At 43.5% G+C, this 12,566-nt stretch overlaps 1 protein-coding gene across 1 annotated transcript in view; it reads right to left on the reverse strand.

Annotated features, from left to right (window-relative positions):
* Positions 1 to 2,269: 2,269 nt before the first annotated feature.
* LOC130297722 (gastrula zinc finger protein XlCGF26.1-like) overlaps positions 2,270 to 12,566 on the reverse strand; it is a 100,006-nt gene continuing 89,709 nt past the window's right edge. The window contains exon 5 of the mRNA XM_056550558.1: positions 2,270 to 3,169. Within this exon, the coding sequence (XP_056406533.1) occupies positions 2,567 to 3,169 (603 nt within the window). The 3' untranslated portion in view covers positions 2,270 to 2,566. The remainder of the gene's footprint in view (positions 3,170 to 12,566) is intronic.

The following is a 12,566-nucleotide window of genomic DNA, read 5'->3' on the forward strand; positions in this document are numbered from 1 at the left end:
TATGTAGGTGTGTATGTGTGTATGTTCCAGCATCACGTCCAAACGGCTAAAGATATTACCATGAAACTTGGCCACATGTTACTTATATGTCAACAACAAACATAGGATACGTGATTTAACCCTTACTCACCCCCATTTGCCAGGGGCGGGGCTTATGTTTAAAGTCCCATGCAAGTCAATGGGAAATATATGTTACTGTATAACTTCCAAACGGCTGGAGATATTTCCATAATACTTGGTCCCATGTTACTTATATGTCAACTTAACCCCTTAAGGACCCGGGGTTTTTCCATTTTAGTTTTTTCCTCCTTACCTTTAAAAAATCATAACGCTTTCAATTTTTCACCTATAAATCTATATGATGGCTTATTTTATGCGCCACGAATTCTACTTTGTAATGACGTCAGTCATTTTACCTGAAAATCTACAGCAAAACGGGAAAAAAATCATTGTGAGACAAAATTAAAAAAGAAAAATGCCATTTTGTAACTTTTGAGGGCTTCCGTTTCTGCGTTGTGCATTTTTCGACAAAAATGACACCTCAACTTTATTCTGTAGGTTCATACGATTAAAATGATCCCCTACTTATATAGGTTTGATTTTGTCGTACTTCTGTAAAAAATCATAACTACATGCAGGAAAGTTTTGAAATTGTCATCTTCTGACGCCTATAACTTATTTTTCCGTGTATGGGGCGGTATGAGGGCTCATTTTTTGCGCCGTGATCTGAAGTTTTTAGCGGTACCATTTTTGCATGGATAGGAATTATTGATCGCTTTTTATTCATTTTTTCATTATATATAAAGTGACCAAAAATGCACTATTTTGGACTTTGGAATTTTTTTGCGCGTACGCCATTGACCGTGCGGTTTAATTAATGATATATTTTTATAATTTGGACATTTCCGCACGCAGCAATACCACATATGTTTATTTTTATTTACACATTTTTTATGGGAAAAGGGGGGTGATTCAAACTTATTAGGGAGGGGTTAAATGATCTTTATTCACTTTTTTTTTTGCAGTGTTATAGCTCCCATAGGGACCTATAACACTGCACACACTGATCATTGTTATCCCATAGGGACCTATAACACTGCACACACTGATCATTGTTATCCCATAGGGACCTATAACACTGCACACACTGATCTTTCACATTGATCACTGGTTTCTCATAGGAAACCAGTGATCGATGATTCTGCCGTTTGACTGCTCCTGCCTGGATCTCAGGCACTGAGCAGTCATTCTGCGATCGGACAGCGAGGAGGCAGGTAGGGACCCTCCGGCTGTCATGTAAGCTGCTCGGGATGCCGCGATTTCGCCGCGGCAATCCCGAACAGCTCCCTGAGCTAACCGGAAAGGTTTCACTCTCATTTTAGACGCGGCGTTAAGGGTTAATAGTGGCTAACCCGTGGCTAATAGCGCGCGGCATTGATCGCGGCGCTGCGCGCTATTAGCCACGGGTCCCGGCCATTGTGGCCCCCCCGTTATAGAACGGGAGCGGACTCAGGACGTACAGGTACGCCCTGGGTCCTTAACAGGTTAAAGTATAGGATAGTTAATTTAACCCTTAACTACCCCCATTTGTGAGGGTCAGGGTTTATGTTTAAAGTCCCATGCAAATCAATGGGAAATATATGTTCCCACATAACTTCCGTACGGCTGGAGATATTTCAATACATGGTACACATCTTACAGTTTGGGATATGAGGACGGGATAGGTGGTCAAGATAGGAGTACGGGATGGTCAGGATAGGAGGTAGAGTTAGAAGGTCGGGATAGGACAACGGGATCGGAGGACAAGATAGGAGGTTGGGACAGGAGGACGGGATATGGGGTTGGGATATGACAACAATATATGGGGATGGGATATGAAGTCAAAAGCTTCCTCCTCTGTTGATTTTCCTCCCCAACAAGGATTAGGAAGGAAAAACCGGGCAACGCCAGGTACTCAACTAGTTGTCTATAAATGTTCCCCAACACCTTTGGACTTTTTATAATGTGTAAAGTTCTTCCATCAGAATAATGTCCTAGAAGCCAGAAGATAGAAGTGATTTTGTGTCTCTAATCTGGTCATGTCCTGGAATTCTTCATCACTGGAATAAGTCCCTTCTCTCTGAGGTGTTTGGGTCTCCAGTAGCAGCTCCCCATGGATTATGCCTGTTGGGTCTTCTCCATGAGGAGCAGTGAATATCACAACCATATATCACACTCTTTTCCTACCATGTAAACTATAGTGATGACATCGCTGGATCGGTGACTACGTTCTAAAAGAAAACTTTTATTAACAATTGGGAACAAGTTTGGAGATGCAGTATATGATATATGTATAAATGTCAGATATCCTATGTACATGGTTAATATATAGATGTGTTATCTGCATCATTTATTGCTCCGAATTGTCTTCTCTCCTGTGTGAATTCTTAGATGTTTGATAAGATGTGATTTCACAGAAAAACATTTCCCACATTCAGAACAGGAAAATGGCTTCTTTCTGGTGTGAGTTTTTAGATGTTTAACAAGAATTGAATTTAGACTAAAACTATTTTCCACATTCTTAACATTAAAATGGATTCTCCCCTGTGTGATTTCTTTGATGTTTAACAAGATTTGATTTCTGAGTAAAACATTTCCCACATTCTGAACATGAAAATGGCTTTTCTCCTGTGTGAATTCTTTGATGTTTAACAAGATCTGGCTTCTGAGTAAAACATTTCCCACATTCTGAACATGAAAATGGCTTTTCTCCTGTGTGAATTCTTTGATGTTTAACAAGATCTGATTTCTCAGTAAAAAATTTCCCACATTCTGAACATGAAAATGGCTTCTCTCCTGTGTGAATTCTTTGATGTTTAACAAGATCTGTTTTCTGGGTAAAACATTTTCCACATTCTGAACATGAAAATGGCTTCTCTCCTGTGTGAATTCTTTGATGATTAACAAAACCTGATTTGTGAGTAAAACATTTCCCACATTCTGGACATGAAAATGGCTTTTCTCCTATGTGAATTCTTTTATGGTCAACAAGATTTGAATTCTGACTAAAACATTTTCCACATTCTGAGCATGAAAATGGCTTCTCTCCTGTGTGAGTTCTTAGATGCTTAACAAGATGTGATTTCCGAGTAAAACATTTCCCACATTCTGGACATGAAAATTGCTTTTCCTTATTTTGTTTAACAGACTGAGATGAATCTTTAGGTCGGACTTGTATAACAGGATGAGATGAGAGATCTTGGCTGTGAAGGGCTGAGGGTGTATCTGGGATAATGGAATGTTCTTCATATGTATCTTGTGTGATATCATCATCTGCTTTATAATCTGAAGATATAAGATTCTCCTCTGATCTCCCGGTACAGTCATCTGCCAAGAAGAAAACAGATTTAATTTGTAATCAATAATCTTAACCCCTTAAAGGGGTACATCACTGGAAAACATTTTTTTTTATCAACTTGTGCCAGAAAGTTAAAACAGATTTTAATATTACTTCTATATAAAAATCTTAACCCTTCCAATACTTATCAGTTGTTGTAATCTCCAGAGGAAGTTCATTTCCTTACTGTCTGACATCTCTCTCCAGTTTAGGAACTGTCCAGAGTAGAAGCAAATCCCCATAACAAACCTATCCTGCTCTGGACAGTTCCTAAAATGGACAGAGGTGTCAGCAGAGAGCACTGTGGTCAGACTGGAAAGATATTCAAAAAGAATAGAACTTACTCTGTAGTATATAGCAACCGATAAGTACAAGAAGGATGGAAATTATTTAATAGAATAAAAGTAATTTACTAATCTGTTTAACTTTCTCGCACCTCTCAATTTAGAAACAATGTTTTCCAGGGGAATACCCCTTTAATGACCCAGGAAATTTTAATGTTTACTTTTAAGAGACATATGATACATAAGAGACAGAAAATTTATCAAAACCTGAGTAGGGGGAAGAGTGGTGCAGTTGCCCATGGCAACCAGAATGTTTCATTTTTAAAGAGAAAAGTGAAAGAAGCAATGTTATTGGTTGCTATGGACAACTGCACCACTCTTCCTCCATAACTCTTATTTTTTCATCTACAGACTAATATGAGGGCTTGTCCTTTGTGAACCAATTGTACTTTGTATTGACCCCTTTCTTTTGAAGGTTGTAAATGACGCCGCTCTGAGCTCCCTATGCAGACAGCGCCATACAGAGATGCTGCCCACACCGGAAGTCATGGCTGCAGAGACAGGACGGAGCCACCAGTGTAACACATACACAATCGATAGTCACGCTTGTTGGGGGATCAGGGACATGTGTCCCCTGCAGACCAGGTCACAGTCACACCCCCTTTCCCCTGCGATCCTTACATCCAGCACATAGGTATATTTCATGTCTATATTCCAGCTGTATTCTGCATCCATATTATAAATGTGTTATCTCCCATAACTGAGTCACAGGTTTGGCTGAATGGAAGAACATACAGCAGAAAAGAGACAGGACACAGAGCTTAAAGAATTCCACAAAACATTGTTGCTGCCGCTGACTGAGTAGATTCTGTTCCCTGCATTTAGTGGTTACTACTCACCTGGATGGTTACCTGTAGGAATGTCCTCCTTATACTGATCATCACCGCTCACATCTGTCTCTTCTTTCTTTATGTCTGAAGCATTAATATAGTTCAAATATTTCCTTGTAGGAATGTCCTCCATATACTTCTCATCACCCCTCACATCTGTCTCCTCTTCTTCTTCCTTTATGTCTGTAGCATTAATATAGATTGGATATTTCCCTGTAGAAATGTTCTCCATATACTGATCATCACCGCTCACATCTGTCTCCTCTTCTTTCTTTATGTCTGAAGCATTAATATAGTACAGATATTTCCTTGTAGGAATGTCATCTATATACTTCTCATCACCCCTCACATCTGTCTCTTCTTCTTCTTCCTTTATGTCTGCAGAGTTAATATAGATCGGATCTTTTCCTGTAGGAATGTCCTCCTTATACTGCTCATCACCCCTCACATCTGTCTCTTCTTCCTTTATGTCTGTAGCATTAATATAGATCAGATCTTTCCCTGAAGGAATGTTCTTATATTGCTCATCACCGCTAACATCTGTCTCTTCTTCCTTTATGTCTGCAGGGTTAATATAGATTGGATCTTTTCCTGTAGGAATGTCCAACTTATACTGATCATAACCACGCACATCTGTCTCCTCTTTTTCTTCCTTTATGTCTGAAGCATTAATATAGTTTAGATCTTTCCTTGTAGGAAGGTCCTCCTTATACTGTTCATCACCCCTCACATTTGTCTCTTCTTCCTTTATGTCTGTAGCATTAATATAGATCAGATCTTTCCCTGTAGGAATGTTCTCCTTATACTGCTCATCACCGCTCCAATCTGTCTTTGGGACATTAATATTGTTCATCTCTTCTCCCTGAATGATAAGATGTGGAAAAAAACATTGTAAAAGTCATCAGACAGTAGTAGAGGTAATGTTGAATGTTTTAAAGACCAGAAAAGATCATTAATTATCACACAAACATCAAAATAACAAAAGGGAGTTGTCTGAGACCCATTAATACAATGTTTCCCATTTTTATGAACAGGTGAGGTTACATTAAGGATGGAGCAGCCAGGGGGCAAGATCACAATCACACCCCCTTTCTACCATGATCCTTACATTCCTGCACATAGGTATATTTCCTGCCCATATTAGGCTGCTTTCACACTATAGAATTCTCAGTTTTAACCCCTTAAGGACCGGAGGTTTTTCCGTTTTTGCATTTTCGTTTTTTGCTCCTTGCCTTTAAAAAATCATAACTCTTTCAAATTTACACCTAAAAATCCATATGATGGCTTATTTTTTGCGCCACCAATTCTACTTTGTAATGACGTCAGTCATTTTGCCCAAAAATCTATGGTGAAGCGGGAAAAAAAATAATTGTGTGACAAAATTGAAAAAAAAACGCTGTTTTATAAGTTTTGGGGGCTTCCGTTTCTACGTAGTACATTTTTCGGTAAAAATGACACCTGATATGTATTCTGTAGGTCCATACGATTAAAATGATACCCTACTTATATAGGTTTGATTTTGTCGGACTTCTGGAAAAAATCATAACTACATGCAGGAAAATTAATACGTTTAAAATTGTCATCTTCTGACCCCTATAACTTTTTTATTTTTCCGTGTATGGGGCGGTATGAGGGCTCATTTTTTGCGCCGTGATCTGAAGTTTTTAACGGTACCATTTTTGCATTGATAGGACTTATTGATCACTTTTTATTCATTTTTAAATGATATAAAAAGTGACCAAAAATGCACTATTTTGGACTTTGGAATTTTTTTGCGCGCACGCCATTGACCGAGCGGTTTAATTAAAGATATATTTTTATAATTCGGACATTTCCGCACGCGGTGATACCACATATGTTTATTTTTATTTTTATTTACACTGTGTTTTTTTTTTTATTGGAAAAGGGGGGTGATTCAAACTTTTAATAGGGGAGGAGTTAAATGATCTTTATTCACTTTTTTTTTTCACTTTTTTTTTGCAGTGTTATAGGTCCCATAGGGACCTATAACACTGCACACACTGATCTCTTATACTGATCATTGTTATCCCATAGGGACCTATAACACTGCACACACTGATCTCTTATACTGATCATTGTTATCCCATAGGGACCTATAACACTGCACACACTGATCTTCATCATTGATCACTGGTTTCTCATAAGAAACCAGTGATCAACGATTCTGCCGGATGACTGCTCATGCCTGGATCTCAGGCACTGAGCAGTCATTCGGCGATCGGACAGCGAGGAGGCAGGTAGGGGCACTCCCGCTGTCCTGTCAGCTGTTCGGGATGCCTCGATTAGCCGCGGCTATCCCGAACAGCCCGACTGAGCTAGCCGGGAACTTTCACTTTCACTTTTAGCCGCGCGGCTCAGCTTTGAGCGCGCGGCTAAAGGGTTAATAGCGCGCAGCGCCGATCGCTATTAGAGGCGGGTCCCGGCTTCACTATGACGCCGGGCCCGCCATGATATGACGCGGGGTTACTGTGTAACCCCGCGTTATATCAGAAGAGCAGGACCAAGGACGTACCGGTACGTCCTTGGTCCTTAAGGGGTTAAAGATCCGTTATAATGACCGTTAACAAAACCATTAAAAACGGACATTAAACAGCCATTAGAAAATCCCATTATAGTCTAGGGGATTTTTACCTGTTTTAACCCATCATAGCCCAGTATTAACCCCTTAATGACCACGGACGTATATTTACGTCCGTGGCCAGCTCTTGCGATAAAACCGCGTCATATCGGGTCGGTCCCGGCTTGTAACCTAAGCCGGGACCCGGGGCTAATAGGGCGTGGCAGCGATAGCGGTGCAGCACGCTATTCACCCTTTAGACACGGCATTCAAAATTGAAAGGAAAAGCTTCCCGAAAGCTCAGTGGGGCTGATCGGGACCAGCGCAGTGAAAATGCGGTGTCCCGATCAGCTAGGACGTGAGCGGTGGGTCACTCACCTTCCTCCGGCGCGTCCGATCGTCGATTGATTGCTCCAAGCCTGAGATCCAGGCTTGAGCAATCGACCGCAGATAACACTGATCAATGCAAAGCTATGGCTTTGCAGTGAACAGTGCTGGCAATCAGTGTATGCAATGTTATAGCCCCCTATGGGGGCTATAACATTGCAAAAAAATAAGTGTAAAAAAAAAAGTTCATAAAATGTGATTTAACCCTTTCCCTAATAAAAGTCCGAATCACCCCCCCTTTTCCCATTTAAAATAAATACATAAAATATAAAGATATGCGTTATCCCCACATGCGTAAATGTCCAAACAACTACATGAAAAATATCATTAATCAAACCGCATGGTCAATGGCGTATACGCAAAAAATTCGAAAGTCCAAAATAGCGTATTTTTGGTCACTTTTTATAGCATGAAAAAATTAGTCAAAAGCGATCAAAAAGTCTGATCAATACAAAAATGGTACCGATAAAAACGTCAGATCATAGCGCAGAAAATGAGCCCTCATACCGGCCCATATGCAGAAAAATAAAAATGTTATAGGGGTCAGAAGATGACAATTTTAAACGTATAAATTTTCCGGCACGTAGTTATGATTTTTTTTTCCAGAAGTACAACAAAAATCAAACCTAAATAAGTAGGGGATCATTTTAACCTTATGTACCTACAGAATAAAGAGAAGGTGTCATTTTTTCTGAAAAATGTACTAGGTAGAAACGGAAGCCCCCAAAAGTTACAAATGGCGTTTTTTTCTTCCAATTTCGTCGCACAATGATTTTTTTTTCCGTTTCGCCGGTAAAATGACTGATGTCACTGCAAAGTAGAATTGGTGGTGCAAAAAATAAGCCATCATTCGCTGCTCGCTGTTCTAAACCGTCCACAGCGCATAATTGCACAGTGGCCACTTTAGACAGAGAGCCTGCCGGCCGACCCATGTCTGACGAGGGACTTTGCGCAAGTGACGTACCTCCACAGACCTGCGCAGGAGGACCCCAGTGACGTTACCCGTCAGGCCACCGCGCTGTGCAGGCCAGCTAAGTGTGTTTTTGTGTGTGTCTGTGCGTTGGTTGCTACCTAATGTGAGGAATCTATGCTACCTAATGTGGGGAAAATATGCTACCTAATGTGGGGGGGCCTCAATGAGCTGCGGCATATGGGGGGGCAGACACTTTCTTTGCACTGTTTGTGTCTGCCAAATAACTTTGGATGTCCGGGCATGCTGGGAGTTATATTTTACAACAGCAGGAGACCCACTGTTTGCAAAACACTGTCCGGGATTATTACAATTTTGGCCGCACATTTTTTGCAAGGGAATAAGCGACATATTCCAAAACGCTAAAAATTGCAATGTGATTGTGATATATTGTGCACACACACACACACTATATCTTGTAAGGGATGTTGTCTCCTCGGTAAATCTTTAACTGACCTCAGCCAGTTTTATTGTCAGGTCTCGGACCCTCTTCTAACCCATCACTATGGTCAGAGACCTCTGGCTCCCCCACCATGACAGACAAGGGAAATGATTCATCATCAACAGAAGTCCCTCTTAAAAACCCACACCCTTCGGTACCTGGTGGTAGGTCATCCCCTTACTAATGGAAATTTGAAAGTTGCCAGAAATGTGGGAAATCCTGCCCCATAATGACATCATGCATTAACCTGGGCACTAAACCAACCATATAATTTTCTGCTCCCCAACTGGGTAGTTACATCTACCACAGCAGTGTGATAATTATGGGTGTCTCCGTGTATGCAGGTTACCGCAATGGTTTTCGCTTGCCTTTTTCTGGGATCTACCAAGTCCATTTTTACTAGGGTGACCAGACTGCCTGAGTCTAACAATGCACTCACATCTTTACCTTCCACAGTAATAACACACATTTGTTTCTCACCCCCAGTATTTGGATATGCCATACACGCAAGCTGAGCATACAGTGATAAACGGCGGTTTATATAGGAGGCATCACATTGCATTGGTTCATCATACATTGGGCAATTGGCAACAACATGACCTGTCATTTGGCATCTGAAACATTTTATCAAGTCCCGATTAAGTCTCTTATAGGCCACAGACCTCCCTGGCACAGCTGGCCAGCTTCTAGAGCTTGGGCCTCCAGTCTCTCCTCTTGCACCCACAGATATATCACCTCTACCTTTTCCCTTAGACAGGGGCGGACTGACAGGCCGGTCCATTCGGCCCTCGTCCGAAGGCCTGGACGGGGGAAAGGGCCCGCTGTCACATTAAATAAAATAAAAAATTTATCTAATTGCCCGGCACACACCCGGACCCAGAGAATGGTGCTCCTGGCTTCTGTTTGGCATCTCCCAAACAGCCACGGCAGCCCTGTAAGAGAACCGCAGTGGCTGCCTGGGAGATGCGCTTTGAACTCTGGCGTGGCGCCAGGGCGCGTGAGGTCACGTCACCGTGGGGGGTGACGTGACCTCACGTCTAAGCGCTGCAGCGCCACGTCGGAGCTAACTGTGCGCCTGCGGCCCTGCTCGCTCGCTCTCTCGTACAGGGCCCACTTGTCCTCAGGTACGGAACCCCGCTTTTTCTCAGGTACAGGGCCCAGCTTGTCCTCAGTGTACGGAGACCCGCTTGTCCTCAGTGTACGGAGACCCGCTTGTCCTCAGTGTACGGAGACCCGCTTGTCCTCCGAGGACAAGCGGGGCTCTGTACACTGAGAACAATCGGGGCTCTGTACACTGAGGATAAGCAGAACTCTGTACACTGTGTACAGGGCCCCGCCTGTCCTCGGTGCACAGGGCCCCGCCTGTCCTCGGTGCACAGGGCCCCGCGTGTCCTCGGTCCTGTCCTTTGACTGGTTGCTATGGGAAACTGGACAACTTTTCCTCTGCACAAGTTTTGATAAATCTCCCCCTCGGTGTAGTTAAGGTGATTGGCATTGCCATCCCTCAAAGTACCCCATAGCCTCAAGCGCACTGCACCCCCTATTCCTTTCTACGGTAAATATTCATATGCATACTGGGCGGGAATAGGGGCAGGGCAGAGGTGGGGCCAGGGGTGGAGTCTTGCTGGGGGCCCTTGCTTTATTTGGTCCAGGGGCCCTGGGTGGTGTCAGTCCGCCCCTGCCCTTAGAACAGTCTTACCAGGTAGTCCTGGAGATCTCCGCTGTGGGGCTAGCGGGTGCTGCAGCAGAGTAAGTAGCTCCTCTGCGGCTGTGTACCTCTCCACCATCTGGTCAACATTCTTGGGGTCACCATGGCTCACCCACTTGAGCAAGGTAACGGGAAGGGCTCTTAAGTACTGGTCCATCACAACTCACTCCATCATCTGGGGGCCTGTCAGGATCTCCGGCTGCAACCACTTCTTGGTCAGGTATATGAGATTGTACATTTGGGAGCGTGGAGGATTATCCATACTGTAGTCCCAGTTGTGCACACGCTGAGCGAGGATCGAAAGAGTAACTCCCAGACATGTAAGAATGTCTTTTTTAAGCCTATCATAGTCAATAGCATCACAATTCTCCAGGTCAAAATATGCCTTTTGAGTTTCCCCTGAAAGGAAGGGTGCCAACAGTCCTGCCCACTGTCCCTTTGGCCAACCCTCTCACTCGGCAGTCCTTTTGGAAGGTGGTTAGGTAGGCTTCCACATCATCTGTGGTTGTCATCTTTTGCAAAAAAATCACTAGCCCTTATGGAGGAATGAGTGGCGTCTGGCATACCTGGGACCCGTCTAGGGACACTGGTTAGATGCTGCACAACAACTGTTGAGGTCTCCCGGTCTTTGCTTTTGGTTTCTTGTGTAGCCTCCAGTTGGGCCATCAGCCTGTGGCTGGTTTCCTCAAGCGCCTTTTGCTGTACTATGGTAGCCTCCTGCTACACTGGGGTAGCCGCCTGTTGAGATACAACAGCTTGCAACATAGCATTAAAGGGGTACTCCGGCCCTAATACATCTTATCCCCTATTCAAAGGATAGGGGATAAGATGTCTGATCGTGGGGGACCCCCGCAATCTGTCATTCAGCACCCACCTTTGCCAGCTCTCCTTAGTGCTGGAGGCTCCGAGTGTGCAGCCTGATGACCTTGGGGCCGGAGTATCGTGACGTCACGACTCCGCCCCCGTGTTATGTCATGCCCCGCCCCTTCAATGCAAGTCTATAGACTTGCATTGAGAGGGCGGGGCATCACACTGGGGCGGAGTCATGACATCACAATACTCCTGCCACGTGGTCGTCAGGCTGCACACTCGGAGCCTCCAGCGCTGTGGAGAGCTTGCAATGGTGGGTGCTGAATGACAGACATCTTATGGTGGATGCTGAATGACAGACATCTTATCCCCTATCCTTTGGATTGGGGACAAGATGTATTAGGGTCGGAGAACCCCTTTAACCACATCCTCCATTTTCCCAGAGGCAGAAAAACAGCCTTTGGTGCCCTGCACAAAAAAGGCTCTGGCCTTTTAAATGTTCAGTTTTGGGTTTCTTATGCCAGAATTTTTGTTGCCCTCATCCTCCACCACTTGTAAGGGATTAGGTAACAGAGAGGTTGTCTCCTGGGTAGACAGGTACAGTTTAGCAGGCACACCTTACAAACTGCAGTCCAAACAACCAGTGATGTGGAGTCAAAGTCGGAGTCGAGGAGTCAGAGTTGGACGAAATTTTGGGTACCTGGAGTCGGAGTCCACAAACAATGCACCGACTCCGACTAAATTTAGATTGGAATTTATTCACAAAAAGTTATAATTAATGACTTCTCTACTGTAAGAATAAAGACCAATGCATGCAGTGCCTCATGTAACCGCAAAACGAACACATTAAGTGACCGTGAAAAGGCATACTTTTCACGTGCTTTACTATATGGCACACAACGCACAATTAGGAAATTAGGAGCGACAATACTTATACTTTCCATAGTGTTGTGTTCTGCTGTTACAGGGAACCCATGGGTAACCTAGCCTCTCACTGATAAGGAATTAAGTAAATGTTTTTGAAGGACTAGAGACACGTGTATAAGTGAAGGGAATGGGGGGGGGGGGTCAAAAGTTCAAGACTGAAGCTGTAAACCATTGGAAAAACTGCTGCCATTCAG

This window comes from Hyla sarda, chromosome 1, assembly GCF_029499605.1.
Source record: "Hyla sarda isolate aHylSar1 chromosome 1, aHylSar1.hap1, whole genome shotgun sequence".
Lineage (NCBI taxonomy): Eukaryota > Metazoa > Chordata > Amphibia > Anura > Hylidae > Hyla > Hyla sarda.